Source organism: Nerophis lumbriciformis, linkage group LG31 (genome assembly GCF_033978685.3).
Source record: "Nerophis lumbriciformis linkage group LG31, RoL_Nlum_v2.1, whole genome shotgun sequence".
Lineage (NCBI taxonomy): Eukaryota > Metazoa > Chordata > Actinopteri > Syngnathiformes > Syngnathidae > Nerophis > Nerophis lumbriciformis.
The window spans coordinates 10,867,501-10,895,297 of record NC_084578.2 but is presented as its reverse complement, the minus strand read 5'-3'; the positions used below and the strand labels follow the sequence as shown (position 1 = coordinate 10,895,297).

At 38.2% G+C, this 27,797-nt stretch overlaps 1 protein-coding gene and 1 long non-coding RNA gene across 3 annotated transcripts in view; one reads left to right on the top strand and one right to left on the bottom strand.

The window, feature by feature from the left end:
• LOC133574398 (1-phosphatidylinositol 4,5-bisphosphate phosphodiesterase delta-4-like) overlaps positions 1-27,797 on the bottom strand; it is a 35,384-nt gene that overhangs the window by 4,678 nt on the left and 2,909 nt on the right. Inside the window, exons 2-13 of one of the 2 annotated variants that reach the window (XM_061926581.1) lie at positions 20,120-20,171; positions 19,879-20,037; positions 19,437-19,665; positions 11,789-11,918; positions 11,490-11,721; positions 6,891-7,092; positions 5,681-5,825; positions 4,836-4,988; positions 1,158-1,322; positions 664-832; positions 409-525; positions 132-310 (exon numbers count right to left, since the gene is read on the bottom strand). In XM_061926581.1, the coding sequence (XP_061782565.1) occupies positions 132-310; positions 409-525; positions 664-832; positions 1,158-1,322; positions 4,836-4,988; positions 5,681-5,825; positions 6,891-7,092; positions 11,490-11,721; positions 11,789-11,918; positions 19,437-19,665; positions 19,879-20,037; positions 20,120-20,156 (1,917 nt within the window). In that variant the 5' untranslated portion in view covers positions 20,157-20,171. The remainder of the gene's footprint in view (positions 1-131; positions 311-408; positions 526-663; positions 833-1,157; positions 1,323-4,835; positions 4,989-5,680; positions 5,826-6,890; positions 7,093-11,489; positions 11,722-11,788; positions 11,919-19,436; positions 19,666-19,878; positions 20,038-20,119; positions 20,172-27,797) is intronic. The other variant, XM_061926582.1, reaches the window with a different exon arrangement.
• LOC133574402 (uncharacterized) overlaps positions 24,252-27,797 on the top strand; it is a 20,328-nt gene continuing 16,782 nt past the window's right edge. The window contains exon 1 of the long non-coding RNA XR_009811399.1: positions 24,252-24,325. This is a non-coding gene — a long non-coding RNA (uncharacterized lncRNA). The remainder of the gene's footprint in view (positions 24,326-27,797) is intronic.

Below are 27,797 nucleotides of genomic sequence, written 5' to 3'. Positions count from 1 at the left end.
GTAGTATATGTATTCGTCCCTCTGTTGATTGTTTTTGGATATAGAGAGTAGGTGGTCTGAATGTTTTTTTAATTGGTGAAGTGGTCATTTTTCTGTGAAAGATTTGAAAAACCATGCTTCAGTCTTCTTACCTGAATGGATAAGCGTAATGGTTTGTAGCCTGGCTGCTCCTCCGGTTTCTCCGGGTCAAACTTTGTGTTACTATCTCGCATGAAGCGAGGCTTAAGCACATAGCCACAGGAGCCATTTCGTCTAAAAAGCCCATCATTCAGATCCATTTCCAGCCCTGCTGTCTGGAAGTTCAGAGCCACTTTGGAGAAGAAAGACATTTGATATACAGTATGTAATGCGAGACAGGCACATTTTTTTTCTATAGATTGAATTAGCAAAACTAAACATTTTCTTCACCTATCTGGCACCCCAAGTTCCACATCTCCTGAGGATTATAGTTAGATGAGTCGGTCCTAAGGCCACTAGGGTAAATCCTGCTTAGATGTACTGAATTATGCTGCACAAAGTCTGATCCTGGGGAAAAAAATCATCACAACATACATATCAGATTATTCTACTTTTTGTTCTGTTGAAGGCATCATGGGACCTCGAAGTGCACATAAAAATCTGAAAAGTATGTTACCATTCATCAAATACAAAGTACATTGTTACCTGCTTCCTTTGCAAGCCTCTTGGCCTTAGACTCAGAGAACGAAGACATCTCATTGTATTTGGAATTCAGAGGAGCACTTTTAAAACCATGGAAATGGACACTCTTGCAGTAAACCACCAAATCGGACAACTCCCTCGAGAGTTTGGACACGGCTTTCCGTGCAACGACCTATAGAAACAGATCTATGATGAGCAAAGACTGCTTGGTCTGGCAAATCAAACTATGTAAAACTGCAGATATTTGACCTATCAACAAAAACAAGCGTTAACTCAAGTCCTATTGATCAGGAAAACACTTCTGATTTGTTTCTTTGTGCTTATCGTCTTTGTATGATGTATTTTCTTTGAAAGACCTTAACTATGTGTTAGTCTTTTAATCATGAGTCGTCTTATTGTTTGTAACTATTGCTTTTCACGTCATGTTTTTAGTCATGTGTTACTCACTAAAGGAGTCTTAGATGTGTGGCTAGATGAAGGTTCGCCAACATGTTTACCTTCTCGTGGTGGTTCAAAGTCTCAGGTGCCGTTAGGTCTTCAAGAGATCGGTTCTCAGCACCACCGGTGGACATATCCTCTTCATCACTAACATCATCTGCATTAGCTTCGTCCTCTTGACCAGCAATTTTCTTGGCTTTCAACAAAATCTTCCCTTTCATCTCCTTCAGATTTTAACAAGAGTTTAGAATTAGTGTTATGTGCTGCATGTAGGACTGTGAATAGATTGGAGTACTCTCAAGGGTGTACTACCTTCCTGCACTTTACTGTCTCATGCAGGCACTAAAACACATTTTGGATTATGAATGCGCGTTATCACTCACACAGACTCATGCACCATCATTTTAATATTGATTCTCTAAGTGCTGTCTGCCAATGGAAAGTAATTTGAAACTAACTTTTAAGAACTGCAATGTTCAAATTCAACAATCAGGGTGTTTGTTTTATTGCATGTACATAACGGCTAACTCAAGGTGTCTGTCTTAGCAGTGCAAGATGTAAACGCAGCATGAAAAAGACAAATGTGCAATATGAGCTAGTTAACATTTCATCACTCTTTATGTTGGTAAATACTAATACATAGTGAGTAGTATTGACAAAGTAACATTTAAATCTTGGAATGCACGGGTCTCTAAAGTGCAGCCTGTAGCATGTTTTTTATTGGCCTAGGGATGATGTTCGAAACCGGTTCTCCCGGTTGTTTGATAAGAAAAGAACCGTTCAATAAGAAAAGAACCGATTCCGTGGACTCGAATCCCTTTTTGGGAACCGGTTCCCGTTATCGAGGCCACTATGGTAAAGAAAATTAGTTGGTTCTTTATTCGAATCCCTGGGAACGAATCCCGTCCCACAGGAAATGCCCTGTGACGCCTAATGACGTAGCTCAGTCATTAGGCGGCAGATACAGAAGCAGCAACAACAATGGACCGGAAAAAAACGCCTCAAGGCATAGCTTCATTTTACGAAAAAATACGACGAGGAAACGGCTATCTGCAATTATTGCCAGGCTTCGCTCTCATGTAAGGGGGGAAGTACAACAAGCATGATGAAACATGTTCAGGCCGTACATAACCTGAAGGTTAGAGAAAGGTGTCGTGGAGTCATTCCTGGAGGAGGCCACACTGATGGACCCCAGAAGGATGTTCCAATAGCAGCAGAAGTGCACTTTTTGGAGAGCTGTGTTATTTTCAGTTTCGTGCCCAAGGGACTGATTTTATTTAACACTATATTATTATTTATACACCTATAATGATCATATAGTGATATTTATTTATTTTATTTTATGTTTTAGGGGGGTAACAACAGTCAATATTTATTTATTTAATTAATTGTTTTCTTATAATATAAAAGTGAGCTTTTGTTAAACCAAATAGTGTGTGTTTTTTTTCCATATACAACAACCTATCTGGATTCGATAAGAGAATCAATAAGGAATCGGTTCGATAAGAGGATTCGATAATTGGCTCGAACTCGATAATTTCTTATCAAACATCATCCATTGCGGAAATATAATTAACATCCACAAAATGAATAAAACAGAGCAAAAATCTTTAATGCAAATGACAAAAGTTGATACTGAAAATCCTTTTGTCACCTGTAACATAAAGATGACCCAAAAAGTGTGTCTTTAAATTCAGCAGATCCTTGCATATTTGCCGATGTCTTTCCTGTTTTAAATTGTAAACAGTGTTTTTTTTATGCTGACTTGAACTGAAAGTAGTTTGACGACGCTATCGGCAGGCAAAAAAAGAGAGATGCATGTATGAATCCAGCAGTAGACGCTAGGGGTGCTCAAAAAAATCTATTCACATTCGAATTGCGATTTTTTTTATTCCGATTCGACATTGATTCATTATTTTCAAAGATGATTTTTAGGCCATCTGAGCGCTTACTCCCGTGTATATGTCATACAGCCAAGAAGAGCTTTTGTGACCTGTTTTGAAAATGTATTTATACCGAATAATATATTGCGGTTTAAATCAAGAATCAATTCTAGATCAGATTTTCACCCGAAGAATCGGAATCAAATCGTGAGTTGTTGTAAGATTCCTAACCCTTGTGGACACTGTACCACTAGCCAATTCACACATTTTTTAAGATGCTTTGACAAGACATGTTGTAGGACTGCACATTTTGTGAGGACCATACTTTATACTGTAATTGTTTTTAAAATGTGCTTAATTACTGTGTGAGGCATAATATAGCAGTGGTTGTTTATGGGTTTGGTGTGGATGAGTTCTTGAAATGTAATCCTTGTGAATAGCGGGGATCTACAGTATCTTTAACCCCTGTGAATAGTGGGGATCTACAGTATCTTTAACCCTTGTGAATAGCGGGGATCTACAGTATCTTTAACCCTTGTGAATAGTGGGGATCTACAGTATCTTTAACCCTTGTGAATAGTGGGGATCTACAGTATCTTTAACCCTTGTGAATAGCGGGGATCTACAGTATCTTTAACCCTTGTGAATAGTGGGGATCTACAGTATCTTTAACCCTTGTGAATAGCGGGGATCTACAGTGTCTTTAACCCTTGTGAATAGTGGGGATCTACAGTATCTTTAACCCTTGTGAATAGTGGGGATCTACAGTATCTTTAACCCTTGTGAATAGTGGGGATCTACAGTATCTTTAACCCTTGTGAATAGCGGGGATCTACAGTATCTTTAACCCTTGTGAATAGTGGAGATCTACAGTATCTTTAACCCTTGTGAATAGCGGGGATCTACAGTATCTTTAACCCTTGTGAATAGTGGGGATCTACAGTATCTTTAACCCTTGTGAATAGTGGGGATCTACAGTATCTTTAACCCTTGTGAATAGCGGGGATCTACAGTATCTTTAACCCTTGTGAATAGTGGGGATCTACAGTATCTTTAACCCTTGTGAATAGCGGGGATCTACAGTGTCTTTAACCCTTGTGAATAGCGGGGATCTACAGTATCTTTAACCCTTGTGAATAGTGGGGATCTACAGTATCTTTAACCCTTGTGAATAGTGGGGATCTACAGTATCTTTAACCCTTGTGAATAGCGGGGATCTACAGTATCTTTAACCCTTGTGAATAGTGGGGATCTACAGTATCTTTAACCCTTGTGAATAGCGGGGATCTACAGTATCTTTAACCCTTGTGAATAGTGGGGATCTACAGTATCTTTAACCCTTGTGAATAGTGGGGATCTACAGTATCTTTAACCCTTGTGAATAGCGGGGATCTACAGTATCTTTAACCCTTGTGAATAGTGGGGATCTACAGTATCTTTAACCCTTGTGAATAGCGGGGATCTACAGTATCTTTAACCCTTGTGAATAGCGGGGATCTACAGTATCTTTAACCCTTGTGAATAGCGGGGATCTACAGTATCTTTAACCCTTGTGAATAGTGGGGATCTACAGTATCTTTAACCCTTGTGAATAGCGGGGATCTACAGTATCTTTAACCCTTGTGAATAGTGGGGATCTACAGTATCTAAAACAGTTTTTTTGTTCTGTTTTGTTGTTTTTACAAAATTAAAAATATTGAATATCAGAATGGCCCCTAGCATCCTATCGATATGTCAATATGTAGCCCTCGGTGGAAACAGTTAGGACCCCTCTGTTGTACAGTAATGTTTGTGTGTTTGTATAGCGATGGCAGTCGTATGTTCACTGTTTGAAATGGAAGGAAGTTGTTTGACCTGTGGAGAAGGGAGATTCTGAGATGCCTGTCCATCCAAAAGGCTCCTCAATAGTGTGTCACCTAAGATTTGGCTAAGGTGCTTGGCCATTATCGTCTGTTGTTCCACACCACAATGGTTCTCAAGGGACAAGATGACTGGAAAGTCTGATGTCTGTACAACAGGAAGAAAACGACACAAAGTTTAAATAAAGTAGATAGTTTTTTTCTGTGATTGAATCTGAATTGTAGATTGCTTTGAAAAAATTAGAATTTTTGCTTTAAAATGTTTTGTTTAGGAATCAAAAACAAGCAGTTCCCAATATGACTTTGGTAAGTACATACTGTAGAACAAATCTGTTCCTATATTTTGTTTTATTTTCTGTCCAGAGCTCCTATTTTGGTTTCCATTTACTCTTTGCCTGTTTTTCCCCCCCAGTATTCTCCAGTCTGGGCACCTCACCTACGCCTGATTGGCATTCAGGACACACCTGTTCCTGGTTGCCAATCGGTATGCTTTATATGCCAGCCCTGTACTCTTGCTTGTGTTTTGCTTGAAACTCTATTTTGCTTCTTTGTTTTGTGGCTACGCTACTCAATGTGTTAGCTTTCTTGCACTCCAGAGCTCCACAATTGTTTTATTTTCTGTACTCTACCTAATTGCTCTTTTGTTTGTTTTGCTGTGCACTCCCTAGCTGCACTAGTTTTAGTTGTATTTAATGGGGTATGATCATTTCTGCATGCCTTATCCTGTCTCTGCATTCTGGGGTTCTAGACAAACAAACGAAACACATACCTCATAATTTGTTTTTTCAGAATCAACTATTTGAATTGTCAAAAAAAAACACAGTTTTGTTGGAATCATACCATAAATGCATATTCTTTGAGTTTTACAATGATGTCTTTGAAGAGGATCTTGGAAGTCAGCGTGTGACCGTGATACACCACTGGCTCCCCGTCGCTGCCGTCCCAACAGTCCACTTCCACACAGCGACAGCCTCTCTTCAGGGCCCTGTGTGCACACACACATCAACTCTTTTACAGTGACTTGATCTTGTAGTTATTTAGTTTGATATGATGACTGAATGGTATGTGTGTTTTTTGAAATAATTACATTTGTGTTTATTTCAAACCTCCAAATTGATTTTTTCCAGCATGAAATCAGATTGGTTGCATGTAAGTTGACTCATTGTACTTAAATCCAAACTGTCCGTTTTTGTTTATATCAAGGCAATTTGATACAGTGGCATCTTGGCTTTTGACTTGTTGTCGTGTGAAGGGTGATGAGCCAAAAAGTGTGGGCCTGATCACTCCTCTGCTTTCTTCTTGGACAACTGTCCTTAAGTACCTTTTTGACATGAAGACAGTTACTCTTTGTTGTTTTATCCTCGGGATCGTCCAGTTTGGACAACACCCAGTTTGTTGCTTGGTCAGTCAGCCTATTTCCTGTGATCGGTTTAAGTCGGGTGACCACCGACCCTTATCCTCTACTCCTACTTGTGAGGGCTTCCTACCAGATGTTGCTAATGTCTTTACACTTCCTCCTAAAATCCTAACCTGCATTCCTATAGGATTCCAATTTCCTGGGGGCAAGAGCCACCACTTTCTGGAGAGTTTTGTGCACTTTTGAAGCTATCTAAGGGCACGTTTCCTTAGTAGAATAATCCTGTAAAGGATTCTGTGACCAAATACAAACACATGCTACTTCACAATCATATAAGAAAATAGTACACGGTATAATTCACCACAGACTTAAAACCCTTTTTATAGGGAATCATTTATATGCAGAAAGCATGTAAAATGTGCATTTAACATCACTTCTGCAATAAGAAGAGTGGAAGAAGAACAGACCCATGAACGCAACCTCCGCACTTTTGCTATGACTTCTTTAGTTGGACTATTACTGTATGCTACAATGTTTCGGCTCTGTGTTAGAACAGTGTATGAAAACTGGGACATATTTTTGGTAAAAGTTTAGCCTAAAACCAAATGGTATTAAATTCAAGGCGTATTAAAACCGAGGTACCACTTTACATCTACAGTAAGCTACTGAATGTTTAGAAGATGCAGGGCTTACTGGATGTATGCTTCCAGGCTGCTTTGGCCCCGCAGCTGGTCCTCCAGAAGGTAGGTATTGTGTGAGGAGGAGATGAAGTAGTGGCTAAGTGGTTGGCTCATGTCCTGGTAGAGGGCCAGGTGTTCTGGTCTGAATATGGAGCCCTCCTGAGAGCACAGGTACATCTGAAAGCCTTCCAGGGACATGGTACCTTGCTTCTTGGCTGGATAAAGAAAGATGAGACATACAGTGATCTCCAGATGTGCATTTGCAACTATTAGTAAACAGAGAGGGTCAACATTCACAGTGTACTTTACTTAGAGGGTTTCCTAGTCCTGCAATATGGACATGAGACGGAATGACTGGTTAGACTACAATATTAAGGAACTGTACCTAATTATTGGCAAGACTAAAGTATTGGGGAACTGTACCTAATGACTGGACAGACTATAATACAAAGGAACTACACCTAATGACTGGTCAGACTAAAACATTGGGGAACTATATCTAATGACTGGACAAACTACAATATTGGGGTGCTGCACTAAATGACTAGACAGACTTCAATATTGGGGAATTGTACCTAGCGACTGGACACACTTTAATATAAAGGACCTGTAGCAAATGACTGGACAGACTACAATATTAAGGAACTGTACCTAATTATTGGCAAGACTAAAGTATTGGGGAACTGTACCTAATGACTGGACAGACTATAATACAAAGGAACTACACCTAATGACTGGTCAGACTAAAACATTGGGGAACTATATCTAATGACTGGACAAACTACAATATTGGGGTGCTGCACTAAATGACTAGACAGACTTCAATATTGGGGAATTGTACCTAGCGACTGGACACACTTTAATATAAAGGACCTGTAGCAAATGACTGGACAGACTACAATATAGGGGAACAGTACCAAATGACTGGATAGTCTACAATACTGGGGAACTGTACCAAATGACTGGACAGACTACAATATTAGGGAACTGTACCTAATGACTGGACAGACTACAATACTGGGGAACTGTACCAAAGGACTGGACAGACTACAATATTAGGGAACTGTACCTAATGACTGGACAGACTACAATACTGGGGAACTGTACCAAATGACTGGACAGACTAAAATATTAGGGAACTGTACCTAATGACTGGACAGACTACAATATTGGGGAACTGTACCAAATGACTGGACAGACTACAATATTGGGGAACTGTACCAAATGACTGGACAGGCTACAATATTGGGGAACTGTACCAAATGACTGGACAGGCTACAATATTGGGGAACTGTACAAAATGACTGGACAGACTACAATATTAGGGAACTGTACCTAATGACTGGACAGACTACAATATTGGGGAACTGTACCAAATGACTGGACAGACTACAATATTGGGGAACTGTACCAAATGACTGGACAGGCTACGATATTGGGGAACTGTACCAAATGACTGGACAGGCTACAATATTGGGGAACTGTACCAAATGACTGGACAGACTACAATATTAGGGAACTGTACCTAATGACTGGACAGACTACAATATTGGGGAACTGTACCTAATGACTGGACAGACTACAATATTGGGGAACTGTACCAAATGACTCGACAGACTACAATATTGGGGAACTGTACCAAATGACTGGACAGACTACAATATTGGGGAACTGTACCAAATGACTGGACAGACTACAATATTGGGGAACTGTATCAAATGACTGGACAGGCTACAATATTGGGGAACTGTACCAAATGACTGGACAGACTACAATATTAGGGAACTGTACCTAATGACTAGACAGACTACAATATTGGGGAACTGTACCAAATGACTGGACAGACTACAATATTAGGGAACTGTACCTAATGACTGGACAGACTACAATACTGGGGAACTGTCCCAAATGACTGGACAGACTAATATATTAGGGAACTGTACCTAATGACTGGACAGACTACAATATTGGGGACCTGTACCAAATGACTGGACAGGCTACAATATTGGGGAACTGTAACAAATGACTGGACAGGCTACAATATTGGAGAACTGTACCAAATGACTGGACAGACTACAATATTAGGGAACTGTACCTAATGACTGGACAGACTACAATATTCGGGAACTGTACCTAATGACTGGACAGACTACAATATTAGGGAACTGTACCTAATGACTGGACAGACTACAATATTAGGGAACTGTACCTAATGACTGGACAGGCTACAATATTGGGGAACTGTACCAAATGACTGGACAGGCTACAATATTGGGGAACTGTACCAAATGACTGGACAGACTACAATATTAGGGAACTGTACCTAATGACTGGACAGGCTACAATATTGGGGAACTGTACCAAATGACTGGACAGGCTACAATATTGGGGAACTGTACCTAATGACTGGACAGACTACAATATTGGGGAACTGTACCAAATGACTGGACAGTCTACAATATTGGGGAACTGTACCAAATGACTGGACAGGCTACGATATTGGGGAACTGTACCAAATGACTGGACAGGCTACAATATTGGGGAACTGTACCAAATGACTGGACAGACTACAATATTAGGGAACTGTACCTAATGACTGGACAGACTACAATATTGGGGAACTGTACCTAATGACTGGACAGACTACAATATTGGGGAACTGTACCAAATGACTCGACAGACTACAATATTGGGGAACTGTACCAAATGACTGGACAGACTACAATATTGGGGAACTGTACCAAATGACTGGACAGACTACAATATTGGGGAACTGTATCAAATGACTGGACAGGCTACAATATTGGGGAACTGTACCAAATGACTGGACAGACTACAATATTAGGGAACTGTACCTAATGACTAGACAGACTACAATATTGGGGAACTGTACCAAATGACTGGACAGACTACAATATTAGGGAACTGTACCTAATGACTGGACAGACTACAATACTGGGGAACTGTCCCAAATGACTGGACAGACTAATATATTAGGGAACTGTACCTAATGACTGGACAGACTACAATATTGGGGACCTGTACCAAATGACTGGACAGGCTACAATATTGGGGAACTGTAACAAATGACTGGACAGGCTACAATATTGGAGAACTGTACCAAATGACTGGACAGACTACAATATTAGGGAACTGTACCTAATGACTGGACAGACTACAATATTCGGGAACTGTACCTAATGACTGGACAGACTACAATATTAGGGAACTGTACCTAATGACTGGACAGACTACAATATTAGGGAACTGTACCTAATGACTGGACAGGCTACAATATTGGGGAACTGTACCAAATGACTGGACAGGCTACAATATTGGGGAACTGTACCAAATGACTGGACAGACTACAATATTAGGGAACTGTACCTAATGACTGGACAGGCTACAATATTGGGGAACTGTACCAAATGACTGGACAGGCTACAATATTGGGGAACTGTACCTAATGACTGGACAGACTACAATGTTAGGGAGCTGTGGAACTTTGATGGGAATTTCATGGAAATTTGGGAATTTCGGGAAAAGCGGGAATTTTTGGGAAAATGTTAAAAGACTTGAATGTTCTGAAGTAGTAACATTTTTAATTGACAAATGGTTTTAAGGAATTCCAGGAAAACCGGGAATTTTTCCAGTTCACAAAACAACTTAGTTTTTGTCCTGATTAAGAGGAATGTTTGGACGGTGGAACGGTTGGAGTGGGTTGAAAAATGTGGGAAGAGTTGTTGCCAGAAAAAAGGGTTTGAAAAAAAAGGGAATTCCTGGAATTTTTTTAACTTGAAATTTCCAGGATGAGAGGAATGTGTTGAAGGTGGAATGGTTTGAATTGGTTGAAAAATGTGAAAATGGTGGAAGTTTAAAAAATGGCCTATTCATTTTGAATGGGAAAAATGTCCCGGAAAACCTGGAATTCTGGGAAATCTGGGAATTTTTAGAATTTGTCAATGAGAAAGCCTGTGATTCCCGAATAGGCTGAACAGTTTGAAGTTGGAACGGTTCGAATCGGATGAAAAATGTGGAAGGCAGTGAGCGCCAAAATCGTATTAGCCGGAAACTGGCATGCTAATCGCTAACTGACAGCTAGTTGGCAGCTTGCACCAGCTAATCACTAGCTATCTTAAATGCTAATATGTTTTTATTTTAAATTTCAAGGGTGTCCAAACTACGGCCCGTGGGCCAAGTGCGATTAACAAGAACTAATTTTAAACATCTGACAGTATAATTGCTGCATGCCACTGTCCCGTGGACATTTAGGTTAATGACCATTAATTGTGCCTTGATGTGTACACAGCACAACATTTTGATATATGACCTAATCCAAACAACCTTCCCCACTCATGGGGCAAATAAACTAACAGAAAAAGTCAACACACATGGTCACGCGTAACAACTTGTACACTGAACTGTGTGGATGTTATAAAAGAAAATGTCCAAGCACAACACATAATTCAAAATTACACCTGTTTAAATCCCCTGCAAAGCATGATGGGAAAAATGCAAAACACTCTCTCCACAACAATTTGCAACCCCATTCCAGTACCTATGCAGACCCCTAGGAGTCACGGGCCCCTGTTGAAGGTTAATAACTGACGACCTGTTTCCGATGGTTCATATCGGTCGATAAGCTCCCGGGCATGTCGGGCGATGTCTTCTCCCTCCTGTTGCTCCACCTTCAGGAAGCTCTCCAGCTCCTCCAGCATGAACTTCTCTCCGTCTCCAGAGTAGTCCTGGAACACTCTCCACACCTCATCCCTCTGGGTGAGCATCTTGTAGAAGAGGACAAACTGCTCGCTTTCCAAAGAGCCACTTTCTGATTGGTCAGCCATCTGTAAACCAAGGAGAAGACCTCGGTCTATAACACACACGTTAGTGGGTCAATCATCCAAATAATACCGTGAAGAGATGGAACGCATGGTCCTCATTCATTTCCACGTTCATCATCTTCAACAGTGTCCGCACTTCTTTGAAGTTCATCTTCCCGTCTTTGTTTTTGTCAGCTTTGTGAAACCAGTCCCGGACCCACCTGACAGATTGTCAAGGAAGCTTGGATTAGAAGTTGGCTGAGTGACTCAAGTCATTAAAGGAAGTAAGAATTAGAGATCGACCGATGTGGCTTTTTTTTTACCGAATATTAATAGTCAAGGTGACCGATAACCGGAATTTGGAGCTGATATTCGTTTGCAGTAAAAAAAAATAAAAAATTGAAACATGAATAGATCCATCCATCCATCCATTTTCTACCGCTTATTCCCTTCGGGGTCGCGGGGGGTGCTGGAGCCTATCTCAGCTACAATCGGGCGGAAGGCGGGGTACACCCTGGACAAGTCGCCACTTCATCACAGGGCCAACACAGATAGACAGACAACATTCACACACTAGGACCAATTCAGTGTTGCCAATCAACCTATCCCCAGGTGCATGTCTTTGGAAGTGGGAGGAAGCCGGAGTACCCGGAGGGAACCCACGCAGTCACGGGGAGAACATGCAAACTCCACACAGAAAGATCCCGAGCCCGGGATTGAACCCCAGACTACTCAGCACCTTCGTATTGTGAGGCAGACGCACTAACCCCTCTTCCACCGTGCTGCCTTGAAAAAAAAAATGTTGTCTTCAAAATCAACTTTTATCTTGAAATCCACTTTTTGTCATTAAAATGAATTTTAACCTTGACAATCATTCTTTGTCTTGAAAATCAACTTCTACTTTGAAAATCATGTTTTGCCTTGAAAATCAACTTTTACCTTGAAAATAATTTTTTCTTTGAAATTCATTTTTTGTCTTGAAAATCAACTTTTACCTTGAAAATCATTTTTTTCTTTGAAAAAAAATATTTGTCTTGAAAATCAACTTTTGCCTTGAAAATCATTTTTTGTCTTGAAAATCAACTTTTACCTTGAAAAGCATTTTTGTCTTGAAAATTAACGTTTGACTTCAAAATCATTTTTTGTCTTGAAAATCATTTTTTGTTTTGAAAATCAACTTTTACCTTGAAAATCATTTTTTTCTTTAAAAAAAAATTTTTTACCTTGAAAATCAACTTTTACCTTGAAAATCATTTTTTGTCTTGAAAATCAACTTTTACCTTGAAAATCATTTTTTTCTTTGAAAAAAATTTTTTGTCTTGAAAATCAACTTTTGCCTTGAAAATCATTTTTTGTCTTGAAAATCAACTTTTACCTTGAAAATCATTTTTTTCTTTGAAAAAAAATGTTTATCTTTATCTTTTTGGAAAAAAAATTTTTGTCATGAAAATCAACTTTTACCTTGAAAATCTTTTTTTGTCTTGAAAATCAACTTTTACCTTGAAAATAATTTTTTTTTCTTTGAAAAACATTTTTTGTCTTGAAAATCAACTTTTACCTTGAAAATCATTTTTTGTCTTGAAAATCAACTTTTACCTTGAAAATCATTTTTTGTCTTGAAAATCAACTTTTACCTTGAAAATCATTTTTTGTATTGAAAATCAACTTTTACCTTGAAAATCATTTTTTGTATTGAAAATCAACTTTTACCTTTTTAAACATTACTTTTTAGGAAACGTCGGACCAGTACAACATATTGTTTTGTGCGGCGCTAATGCTGTGGTTACGTTAGCACCAACTTTTATCTTGAAATCCACTTTTTGTCATTAAAATGAATTTTAACCTTGACAATCATTCTTTGTCTTGAAAATCAACTTCTACTTTGAAAATCATGTTTTGCCTTGAAAATCAACTTTTACCTTGAAAATAATTTTTTCTTTGAAATTCATTTTTTGTCTTGAAAATCAACTTTTACCTTGAAAATCATTTTTTTCTTTGAAAAAAAATATTTGTCTTGAAAATCAACTTTTGCCTTGAAAATCATTTTTTGTCTTGAAAATCAACTTTTACCTTGAAAAGCATTTTTGTCTTGAAAATTAACGTTTGACTTCAAAATCATTTTTTGTCTTGAAAATCATTTTTTGTTTTGAAAATCAACTTTTACCTTGAAAATCATTTTTTTCTTTAAAAAAAAATTTTTTACCTTGAAAATCAACTTTTACCTTGAAAATCATTTTTTGTCTTGAAAATCAACTTTTACCTTGAAAATCATTTTTTTCTTTGAAAAAAATTTTTTGTCTTGAAAATCAACTTTTGCCTTGAAAATCATTTTTTGTCTTGAAAATCAACTTTTACCTTGAAAATCATTTTTTTCTTTGAAAAAAAATGTTTATCTTTATCTTTTTGGAAAAAAAATTTTTGTCATGAAAATCAACTTTTACCTTGAAAATCTTTTTTTGTCTTGAAAATCAACTTTTACCTTGAAAATAATTTTTTTTTCTTTGAAAAAAATTTTTTGTCTTGAAAATCAACTTTTACCTTGAAAATCATTTTTTGTCTTGAAAATCAACTTTTACCTTGAAAATCATTTTTTGTCTTGAAAATCAACTTTTACCTTGAAAATCATTTTTTGTATTGGAAATCAACTTTTACCTTGAAAATCATTTTTTGTATTGAAAATCAACTTTTACCTTTTTAAACATTACTTTTTAGGAAACGTCGGACCAGTACAACATATTGTTTTGTGCGGCGCTAATGCTGTGGTTACGTTAGCACCAACTTTTATCTTGAAATCCACTTTTTGTCATTAAAATGAATTTTAACCTTGACAATCATTCTTTGTCTTGAAAATCAACTTCTACTTTGAAAATCATGTTTTGCCTTGAAAATCAACTTTTACCTTGAAAATAATTTTTTCTTTGAAATTCATTTTTTGTCTTGAAAATCAACTTTTACCTTGAAAATCATTTTTTTCTTTGAAAAAAAATATTTGTCTTGAAAATCAACTTTTGCCTTGAAAATCATTTTTTGTCTTGAAAATCAACTTTTACCTTGAAAAGCATTTTTGTCTTGAAAATTAACGTTTGACTTCAAAATCATTTTTTGTCTTGAAAATCATTTTTTGTTTTGAAAATCAACTTTTACCTTGAAAATCATTTTTTTCTTTAAAAAAAAATTTTTTACCTTGAAAATCAACTTTTACCTTGAAAATCATTTTTTGTCTTGAAAATCAACTTTTACCTTGAAAATCATTTTTTTCTTTGAAAAAAATTTTTTGTCTTGAAAATCAACTTTTGCCTTGAAAATCATTTTTTGTCTTGAAAATCAACTTTTACCTTGAAAATCATTTTTTTCTTTGAAAAAAAATGTTTATCTTTATCTTTTTGGAAAAAAAATTTTTGTCATGAAAATCAACTTTTACCTTGAAAATCTTTTTTTGTCTTGAAAATCAACTTTTACCTTGAAAATAATTTTTTTTTCTTTGAAAAACATTTTTTGTCTTGAAAATCAACTTTTACCTTGAAAATCATTTTTTGTCTTGAAAATCAACTTTTACCTTGAAAATCATTTTTTGTCTTGAAAATCAACTTTTACCTTGAAAATCATTTTTTGTATTGGAAATCAACTTTTACCTTGAAAATCATTTTTTGTATTGAAAATCAACTTTTACCTTTTTAAACATTACTTTTTAGGAAACGTCGGACCAGTACAACATATTGTTTTGTGCGGCGCTAATGCTGTGGTTACGTTAGCACCAACTTTTATCTTGAAATCCACTTTTTGTCATTAAAATGAATTTTAACCTTGACAATCATTCTTTGTCTTGAAAATCAACTTCTACTTTGAAAATCATGTTTTGCCTTGAAAATCAACTTTTACCTTGAAAATAATTTTTTCTTTGAAATTCATTTTTTGTCTTGAAAATCAACTTTTACCTTGAAAATCATTTTTTTCTTTGAAAAAAAATATTTGTCTTGAAAATCAACTTTTGCCTTGAAAATCATTTTTTGTCTTGAAAATCAACTTTTACCTTGAAAAGCATTTTTGTCTTGAAAATTAACGTTTGACTTCAAAATCATTTTTTGTCTTGAAAATCATTTTTTGTTTTGAAAATCAACTTTTACCTTGAAAATCATTTTTTTCTTTAAAAAAAAATTTTTTACCTTGAAAATCAACTTTTACCTTGAAAATCATTTTTTGTCTTGAAAATCAACTTTTACCTTGAAAATCATTTTTTTCTTTGAAAAAAATTTTTTGTCTTGAAAATCAACTTTTGCCTTGAAAATCATTTTTTGTCTTGAAAATCAACTTTTATCTTGAAAATCATTTTTTTCTTTGAAAAAAAATGTTTATCTTTATCTTTTTGGAAAAAAAATTTTTGTCATGAAAATCAACTTTTACCTTGAAAATCTTTTTTTGTCTTGAAAATCAACTTTTACCTTGAAAATAATTTTTTTTTCTTTGAAAAACATTTTTTGTCTTGAAAATCAACTTTTACCTTGAAAATCATTTTTTGTCTTGAAAATCAACTTTTACCTTGAAAATCATTTTTTGTCTTGAAAATCTACTTTTACCTTGAAAATCATTTTTTGTATTGGAAATCAACTTTTACCTTGAAAATCATTTTTTGTATTGAAAATCAACTTTTACCTTTTTAAACATTACTTTTTAGGAAACGTCGGACCAGTACAACATATTGTTTTGTGCGGCGCTAATGCTGTGGTTACGTTAGCACCAACTTTTATCTTGAAATCCACTTTTTGTCATTAAAATGAATTTTAACCTTGACAATCATTCTTTGTCTTGAAAATCAACTTCTACTTTGAAAATCATGTTTTGCCTTGAAAATCAACTTTTACCTTGAAAATAATTTTTTCTTTGAAATTCATTTTTTGTCTTGAAAATCAACTTTTACCTTGAAAATCATTTTTTTCTTTGAAAAAAAATATTTGTCTTGAAAATCAACTTTTGCCTTGAAAATCATTTTTTGTCTTGAAAATCAACTTTTACCTTGAAAAGCATTTTTGTCTTGAAAATTAACGTTTGACTTCAAAATCATTTTTTGTCTTGAAAATCATTTTTTGTTTTGAAAATCAACTTTTACCTTGAAAATCATTTTTTTCTTTAAAAAAAAATTTTTTACCTTGAAAATCAACTTTTACCTTGAAAATCATTTTTTGTCTTGAAAATCAACTTTTACCTTGAAAATCATTTTTTTCTTTGAAAAAAATTTTTTGTCTTGAAAATCAACTTTTGCCTTGAAAATCATTTTTTGTCTTGAAAATCAACTTTTATCTTGAAAATCATTTTTTTCTTTGAAAAAAAATGTTTATCTTTATCTTTTTGGAAAAAAAATTTTTGTCATGAAAATCAACTTTTACCTTGAAAATCTTTTTTTGTCTTGAAAATCAACTTTTACCTTGAAAATAATTTTTTTTTCTTTGAAAAACATTTTTTGTCTTGAAAATCAACTTTTACCTTGAAAATCATTTTTTGTCTTGAAAATCAACTTTTACCTTGAAAATCATTTTTTGTCTTGAAAATCTACTTTTACCTTGAAAATCATTTTTTGTATTGGAAATCAACTTTTACCTTGAAAATCATTTTTTGTATTGAAAATCAACTTTTACCTTTTTAAACATTACTTTTTAGGAAACGTCGGACCAGTACAACATATTGTTTTGTGCGGCGCTAATGCTGTGGTTACGTTAGCACCAAGAAACATCGGGGAGTTTCACAAACACATTTAATACGTGTTTTAAAAACAAGGGTAGACGGGGCACCCCTGCTTATTTCAACAAGACGATGCCAAGCCATGTGTTACAACAGCGTGGGAGCGGGGAAAATCTAATAAAAAAACAGTAAAAATGTAAGAAAAAAATCAATCAAAGTTTATTCATATAGCCCTAAATCACAAGTGTCTCAAAGGGCTGCACAAGCCACTACGACATGCTCGGCTCAGATCCCACATCAGGGTAAGGAAAAACTCAACCCAATGGGCTACAATGAGAAACCTTGGAGGGGACCGCAGACGTGGGGACCCTATCCCCTCCACATAAAGAGAAAAACCCTCTAATGTAATGAGAAAAAAACTGAAATTATGTTGCTAGGTACTAATAATCATATGCTTAGCCGCTTATAACACACATTTATATAGTTAAATATGTATAGCATCTGTTTTTAGCATTTTTTAAAAATTTTTTACTAACTATGTTTTAAATGTTCATATGTGACCCTTGGAAGAAGTTTGGACACCCCTAAAAAATCCCCTCGGAAAATTGGTAAAAATATGGATTTCTCTACATCACAATAACTCGCCATCTACTCAATTTTATACAATCTTATAACAGTTTATGGATTCGATACATTTGAAATATTGCGAAATAAAAATAATTCTGGGCTTTTTTACGTAGATTATAGTTGAGACATTTTTCAAGCTGGCTGACACCCTTTCTTCCTGGCTGTTACAGAAAGTATGAGAATGTGAGAGCCGCTGCCTGCTCTACTTTACTTATGTACCACGTCTCCGATTTGTCAAGATATTTACACAAAGTTTGGATTTTTTGGGGCAGAGATATCTTTTCTGTCGCCCGTATGTCCAATCCATCTCTGCCGTGTTATTTGATTGAATCGTGGCGCGTCAAAGGAAGGACAAAAACTGGAATTCCTTGCAAATTTTTTTTGTTTTGACAGGTAAGTGGAGGAGACGTACTGTAGGTGAGCAACACTGCAAGAAGGAGAAGAAAGGGGGGGTGACTCCGTAAGAGTTTTTTACAAAAACTCAAATAAATGCCTTGTCACATATCAACACTTATCCATCCATCCATCCATCCATCTTCTTCCGCATATCCGAGGTCGGGTCGCGGGGGCAGCAGCCTAAGCAGGGAAGCCCAGACTTCCCTCTCCCCAGCCACTTCGTCCAGCTCTTCCCGGGGGATCCCGAGGCGTTCCCAGGCCAGCCGGGAGACATAGTCTTCCCAACGTGTCCTGGGTCTTCCCCGTGGGCTCCTACCGGTCGGACGTGCCTTAAACACCTCCCTAGGGAGGCGTTCGGGTGGCATCCTGACCAGATGCCCGAACCACCTTATCTGGCTCCTCTCGATGTGGAGGAGCAGCAGTTTTACTTTGAGCTCCTCCCGGATGACAGAGCTTCTCACCCTATCACTAAGGGAGAGCCCTGCCACCCGGCGGAGGAAACTCATTTCGGTCATAACCCAAAGCTCATGACCATAGGTGAGGATGGGAACGTAGATCGACCGGTAAATTGAGAGCTTTGCCTTCCGGCTCAGCTCCTTCTTCACCACAACGGATCGATACAGCGTCCGCATTACCGAAGACGCCGCACCGATCCGCCTGTCGATATCACGATCCACTCTTCCCCCACTCGTGAACAAGACTTTGAGGAGAGATGGCACTACACCCTTTTTCAGGCGAGAACCATGGACTCGGACGTGCTGATTCTCATCCCAGTCGCTTCACACTCGGCTGCGAACCGATCCAGTGAGAGCTGAAGATCGGCACTTATTTGGAGAGAATTATTGACAATGAGAGTACATTTTATTTTTAAATAAATAGAACATTTGGCTCGTATACCGATATACGTCAAAATGCCAAATATCGGCGCATATAAATCGGTCGATCTCTAGCAAGAATGTTTTCATGAACCATTCTATGGACAGACGCTCTTTGAGCTGTGGACCCGAAAGGCCTAACTCGGATCTTCAACCATAGAAGGATACTGATCCAGCCACTGTTTCTCATCCATAGTTTGAGCTTTGTTGATGAGCTTGCGCAAACCCTGGATCCAGGCCCGCGCCTCCTCTGGGGACTCGGCCACAAGGTCCAGGGTGCCTTGGCGACCGTGAAACACCAAGGTGAAACAGAGGTCCGCGGAGAACTCGTCTGCGATGCTCAGCAAGACCTCCGACTGGTGGCCTTCGCGCACGACCTCGACCTCGCTCACTGAGACTGAAACGAGAGTTTCACGTCGGGATCAACAAACCAGGAAAAGAGCGAATCGGCAAATCGACACCATGAACAGAAGCAATAAGAACTTCGAGAAAATATGGTTTTGCTGTAGGTATGCCCTTTTTATGGCTTCTGACGGAGATTCCGTAAGGGATGATCATGGGACTTCCACAACAAGTCATGTTGCATCACGGTCTGCAAAGATGTACTCACAAGTGGAGTGGCCTTTCCCTAACCATCGAGACTTGTACCAAACACTCAGACCGTCCTCCAGGAGTCGAAAATGGCGTTGCTTTTTCCAGGAACGAGATTTAACCTTCCTCAGAGTCGACCCTGCCGTCATCACCCTGATGTCGGGGTCATCCTCTACACCTGGGGATATGTACAAAGTTAGGTCACCACCCGCATGAAATATTTCAATGAAATCAAACATAAGGTGTCAATTTGTACTCACGTGGACATTCAGACTCCATCTGTTGACCCTTTATCATACCAATGGAGATTTTCTGAAACAAACCGGGTCTACAGTTAACTCATATTTAATCAGTTTAATAATATTTATTTGTATGGATTTTTGTCCCGCGACCCCAAAGGGAATAAGCGGTAGAAAATGGATGGATGGATGGATGGATTTTTGTTTGCTAGGGTTCCCCTGGGGGTATTTCTCAGTAGGTCGTTCTGTAACTTAGTTGGGTTTCTCCCTGACGAAAGATGCAGGTTGGGATGCTACTACCCCTCGCTGCCCCGGTCACCGTCTTTCCGAGCTGTCAATTGTCTCTCCAATCGTCACCAGTCTACTCCTGCTTGCCTCCCAGCCTGTTCCTGGGTGTCCCTGGCTATGCCGGTCCGAAATGATTGTAAGATACATCCTAGGGTGCACTGGGACACATCATCAGTGATATGCCAGAGATCATCGGGGGTTTCGGGTCTTTCAACGTTCGACTAATATTTGAATATTACCGGTGCGCTCTATAGTCCGGAAAATAGGATCTGTCAGTAGACACGGAAGCTTATTTATAAATAGTTGATTTATATAGGCTAGTAAGGTAAAGTTTTGTACCTGACAAGTTTTGGCTACCTTGCTTCTGCAGCCTTTGTCAGGTACAAAACGTTACCTTACTAGCCTGAATAAATCAACCATTTATAAATACACATCAGTAGGCTAAATGAACCTCTTCAACAGACACAGAAGCGCTAAAAACTACAACAAAGATGGCAGGGAGAAGGCACAGTCGCAGTGGAGCCACGTAAATAACGGTGCACCCTGAGGAGACGGTCAGAAATCAGGTCTGTATACCAAAGAACAACCATTACATGTTATGTAGACTACAAGGACGTGTTTTAAATTTAGAAAAAAATCCCAGTCGCTTCACACTTGGCTGCAAACCGATCCAGTGAGAGCTGAAGATCCTGGCCAGATGAAGCCATCAGGACCACATCATCTGCAAAAAGCAGAGACCTAATCCTGCATCCACCAAACCGGATCCCCTCAACGCCCTGACTGCGGCTAGAAATTCAGTCCATAAAAGTTATGAACAGAATCGGTGACAAAGGGCAGCCTTGGCGGAGTCCAACCCTCACTGGAAACGTGTCCGACTTACTGCCGGCAATGCGGACCAAGCTCTGACACTGATCGTACAGGGAGCGGACCGCCACAATCAGACAGTCCGATACCCCATACTCTCTGAGCACTCCCCACAAGACTTCCCGGGGTACACGGTCGAATGCCTTCTCCAAGTCCACAAAGCACATGTAGACTGGTCGGGCAAACTCCCATGCACCCTCAAGGACCCTGCCGAGAGTATAGAGCTGGTCCACAGTTCTACGACCAGGACGAAAACCACACTGTTCCTCCTGGATCCGAGGTTCTCCAGTACACCTGAATAGACCTTACCGGGAAGGCTGAGGAGTGTGATCCCACGATAGTTGGAACACACCCTCCGGTTCCCCTTCTTAAAGAGAGGAACCACCACTCCGGTCTGCCAATCCAGAGGTACCGACCCCGATGTCCACGTAATGCAGTATAATCATGATCAACAAATTGAAACGAAATGATTCAATGATCAATTGGTCTCGGCAATATTGGCGGTGTATTTACTTGCTATTGAATCAATACCACAATTTGCAGTAGACAATACTTTACTTATAAGTTGACTGCTGACAGAAGAAGTTATTATTATAATATGAATGATTTACTCGCTGCTGACATTCTGCCAAATGCTATAAAACTAATTGTCCAACCACTCTCTTCATTCTACATCAACAAAATGATGACTAAATATCCTTAAGATGTTTCCACAGTCCAGGATAAGCATCGCCTGCAGCGCATGGTACGTGCTGCTGAGAAGGTGATTGGCTGCAAGCTCTCATCCCTCCAGGACTTGTTCTCCTCCAGGACCAGGGGGCGTGTGGGTCGGATCACAGCTGACTCTTCTCACCCTGGACACAAACTATTCTCCCCTCTCCCCTCAGGCAGGAGACTACGGTCCATCCAGACCCACACCTAAAGTGTGGAAATATATATTAAATCATACTTGCCAACCCTCCCGAATTTTCCGGGAGACTCCCGAAATTCAGCGCCTCTCCCGAAAACCTTCTGGGACAAATATTCTCCCGAAAATCTCCCAATTTCCAGCCGGAGCTGGAGGCCACGCCCCCTCCAGCTCCATGCACCTGAGTGAGGACAGCCTTTTTTGACGACGGGAGGACAACAGGGTGACAAGAACTAAATCATCCAGACGAGAGATAAATTGTATTATTATGTTTATCTTACCTAAAAATAAATATATTTATTAATTTAAAAAAATATATATATATATATATATTTTTTGCTAAAAACATCAAAATTAATTGTATTTTTATTTTTTCTGACTCCTTACATCCAGGCATTAGAATTATACATTAAACTAAACATATTTGAAATAATTAATTTTAAATGATCATAATTCATTTAAAAGGACCATATTTAATTATTAAAATAATTGCTTGTTTATCAACAACTTTAGCATTTTATTAATTACATTTTGAAGCTCTCAGAAGCCAAGATATGGTATATTCCTTAAGATTTATTTATGCAAGTTTGAAGTATCAATTATCCAAACACAGTTTTGTTTGCATATTTTCAGGATGTAGATATATATATATATATATATATATATGTATGTGTGGGAAAAAAATCACAAGACTATTTCATCTCTACAGGCCTGTTTCATGAGGGGGGGTACCCTCAATCGTCAGGAGATTTTAATGGGAGCATTCGCATACCATAGTTTATATAGGGCACAGAGTGGGTGGGTACAGGCTGGCCTAGGGGCGTGGTGATTGGTTCATGTGTTACCTAGGAGGTGTTTCCGTCTATGGCGGCATGTTGTTACAATTTCGCTGCGCTTGTTGAGGGATGACAGGTCTGGACGGTAAATAATAAACAGTTTCTCTTTCAAGCATAGGTTGCATCTTTTATTACCACTATTGTAAGGTGTGCTGGATGCAAGAATTTGCCATGTTATTGAATATTCAACATTATTGTCTTTGAGGTCCCAAATGTGTTTGCTGAGTTCTGTGGTATTTCGCAGGTTTTTGTTCCTGAAAGAAGCCTTGTGATTGTTCCATCTGGTTTTGAATTCTCCCTCGGTTAATCCTACATATGTTTCGGATGTGTTAATGTCCTTGCGTATTACCTTAGATTGGTAGACAACTGATGTTTGTAAGCACCCCCCGTTGAGAGGGCAATCAGGTTTCTTTCGACAATTACATCCTTTGTTGGTTTTGGAGTCTTTCGACAATTACATCCTTTGTGAATATTCAATAACATGGCAAATTCTTGCATCCAGCACACCTTACAATAGTGGTAATAAAAGATGCAACCTATGCTTGAAAGAGAAACTGTTTATTATTTACCGTCCAGACCTGTCATCCCTCAACAAGCGCAGCGAAATTGTAACAACATGCCGCCATAGACGGAAACACCTCCTAGGTAACACATGAGCCAATCACCACGCCCCTAGGCCAGCCTGTACCCACCCACTCTGTGCCCTATATAAACCATGGTATGCGAATGCTCCCATTCAAATCTCCTGACGATTGAGGGTACCCCCCTCATGAAACAGGCCTGTAGAGATGAAATAGTCTTGTGATTTTTTTCCCACACATACATATATTGCGCTCTACTACGGTATCGAGCACTATTTTTTGGATAACCTTATTAAGACATATATATATATATATATATATATATATATATATATGAAATACTTGACTTGGTGAATTCTAGCTGTCAATATACTCCTCCCCTCTTAACCACGCCCCCAACCACGCCCTGCCCCACCCCCGACCACGCCCCCACCCCTCACCTCCCGAAATCGGAGGTCTCAAGGTTGGCAAGTATGTATTAAATTATTATTATTTATATTTTTTTTCCCCTTTGACTTGACTTTTTTTTTTTTAATTATTAATGTTCTGTACGGTAATTATAAGAAAATATGATTGCAATTGCAAAAATCGGACTTTGAACAACGACTGGACAACAATGTATGACTTTTCTACCCTGTGCACGTGCTCGAGTCGTTGTTTCCTGTCGGACCTTTTAAGCGACGGACACATTGATCCAGACAAGCAGCAACAACAACGTGTAAGCTTCGTCCCGAAACTCGGTCAAACATTTGTAAGTAGATATCATTTGTACATAAATATATTTAGTTTGCTTTGTATTGACATTTCTGACTTCGTGGTGTATTTTGTATTCGCGTTTGTGTCGTTTTTCTGAGCGTAACAATCAAACCTCGTTTAATACGTGTAGTGCGAAATCTGACCAGTAGAGGGCGACATCGCAATGTTGTGTAATTTCTATATGTGTAAACATTTGTAGTTTATTGTGTGAATATATTAACGCTAAACCTATTTTAATTATATAAAATACACAATGACATTATTTATGTAAAATAAAAAAATGGACGTTATATTTTATGTTTATTTTATATCGATATTTTCAGTCTGACAAACCTAAACGAAGGTATAAGTGTAAAGGAATACAACTAAGTAAGGAAAATCATTCAAAAGAAGAAACATCAATCCTCAACAAAAACTAGAGCTTCTTTGTCTTCATACTGTTAACTAGCTGCACACGCTGGAAATGAGTAGTGAGGGCAGAATGATGAATTTATCGACAGTGCAGTGTGAAAGCTGAATTAAGTAAACTAAGTCTCAAAGATGTCCGGCCCCTGGGCTCCGGAAACTGCGGCCCTTTTCATTATGTAGTTGAATAGCCCTGGTATAAACTACCAAAATGGCCCCCGCATTCTTTAATTGGTCAGTCTGTGGCCTTCAGTGGAAAATGTTCAGGTTCCCCCTGGTGGAGATGAATATTTTTGTGTGTGTGTTTCCCAAATAAATAAATAAATAACTAAAAGTAATACAAATGTCCTAATAGGGTTGTACGGTATAATGGTACTAGTATAGTATTGCGGTACTAATGAATCAAAAACTGTACTATACTCTGTTTGAAAAGTACTGGTTCCCAACAGGCATGACGGCGCGTCGTCACGTCGTGACATTGCTGGTTTTACGAGCAGAGGAGCATGTTCGGCAGCGCACAATCACTGAGTACTTACAAAGAGACACAGTGTGTAGACAGAAAAGGGAGAACGGACGCATTTTGTCCTAAAAACTGACGATAAAGGTGAAGTTGTAACACTGAAACGCCCTCAGGAAGAGGTGCTTTAAGACATGGCTAGCTAGCTAGCGGCTAGCATCCATCCGCAGTCGGCAGTGTTGTAGCTACTTCTGAATCACTAATCCTCGTCTCCATGGCGACGAATAAAGTGAGTTTCTTACAAGTATCATCCCTGCAGGACGAGGAATAGCTAAACATGCTTCACTACACACCGTAGGAGGATACAATATAATGTAAACAAACGCCATGGTTGGATCTACAGCTGACATCCACTGTAATGATACCAAGTACAATAGCGTATCTAGTAGATACTACTATGATTACATCGATAGTTTTTCCTTTTTTTCAAATTCATATCATGTTTATAAACTCAGGAAATATGTCCCTGGACACATGAGGACTTTGAATATGATCAATGTATGATCCTGTAACGACTTGGTATCGGATCGATACCTCACTTTGTGGTATCATCCAAAACTAATGTAAAGTATCCAAACAACAGAAGAATAAGTGATTATTACATTTTAACAGAAGTGCAGATAGAACATGTTGAAACAGAAAATAAGCAGATATTAACAGCAAATTAATAAATAGATTAGTAATCAATTTTTACAGCTTGTCCCTCATAATGTTGACAAAATAATAGAATGATAAACAGTGTTGGGACTACTGTAACGCCGTTAGTTTCGGCGGTAACTAGTAGTCTAACGCGTTATTTTTTTATATTCAGTAACTCAGTTACCGTTACTACATGATGCGTTATTTAACGTTATTTTTTATGTAGTATCGGCTAGAAACAGAAGATCTGAGTGTGTTTTATTGGAGAGTTGCAGTGTCGTCCTTCTGAATGTTCTTATGTCACAAGCCGGAGGCGCGCTCTGTGTGTGTCTGGGGGAGGGGAGGGGGGGGGGGGCGTGTCTGTGTTTACTAACAAGACATCATGGCGGAGCCGCAGTCGAGTTTCTTAACATGGAGATATTCTCACTTCTTTTCTTTTGTCGAGCACAAAGAAAATAACATTTTAGTTAAATGTAAGTTGCGTCTTGGATCAAAGATCCCGTCTACTGCCCAAAACAGCAATTCAAATCTGCTGAAACAGCTACAAAAGCAACATGATTCGACAAAGCTAGTAAAGAGAGACACAGACTCTGATGCCACTTCACCTCCATCTCCAACAGCGGCTGGATTTTAACAGAGGCACTGCTAGCCAGGACAACATTGATAGAGCCATTGCAGCGTATGTGCTAGAAGACATGCAGGCTATTTCTACAGTGGGGTCACCCGCTTTCAGGCAGCGAATTAGCATGATTGCGGACGTCAAACGGCAAATGGCACCTGGACAGTGAGCACATAAACATGTAAAGCAAGCTAAAGAAAATACTCCAAACTCTGTCTCTGCTCATCATTCATCACTGAAGGTACACACTCAGTCAATTCTCTTATATTCCCTTTCATTCTAGATTTCTAGAGTGTTTGATTATCACATCACTCTAAATGTATAGACTATAAAGTTCACAAACATAAAGAGGGATGCTAGTGGGCCAGGCCAATCTTTCCTTATCTCTAAACTAAAAGTGGGGAAATGCGTAGAGTGTTCTGGGCTTTAGTACAGTGTTGATCTCCTAAAGACATGATTTTATTTCACAATTCCTTGAGAGAAAAAAATGCCTGGTTAGGCTTTGTGTATGTAGTGTCTGCCTTCCTTGGGTGAAGCCAGGTTTACAGCTATGTTGTTATTATGCGGTTTGTTACTTATGTATGTTATTTTGCAGCTATTTAAAATAGTTTTGTCAATTTGTTCTGGCCTGAAATAAATTGGCCCTTTGAAACATATCTTTGTCTTTGTGTGTTGTATGTAGACCACATGGCTTTGCAGAATTCAGTGATGCAAATGCATGTCAAGTAGATCAACAGATTGTATTATTCTCTCTAAATAGTTACTTTTTACAGTAACACATTACTTTTTGGTTTAAGTAACTCAGTAACTGAGTTACTTTTGAAATAAAGTAACTAGTAAATGTAACTAGTTACTGGTTTTCAGTAACTAACCCAACACTGATGATAAATGACACAATATGTTACTGCATATGTCAGCAGCTAAATTAGGAGCCTTTGTTTGTTTATTTACTACTAAAAGACAAGTTGTCTTGTATGTTCACTATTTTATTTAAGGACAAACTTGCAATAAGAAACATATGTTTAATGTACAGTTAGATTTTTTGTTAAAATGAAGCTAATAATGCCATTTTTTTATGGTACCCTTTTTTTTAGAAAAGTATCGAAATACATTTGGGTACCGGTACCAGTATCAAAATATTGGTATCGGGACAACCCTACGTCCTAATAGTCCTTGGTTTGGAATGTTATATCTGTCTATGTATTTGTGTAAACAAAGCATGGCAATACCGAGCTGTTCAGTGATAAATGTGGACGATACTTTTGGGAAGACAATGTTTCTGTTCCT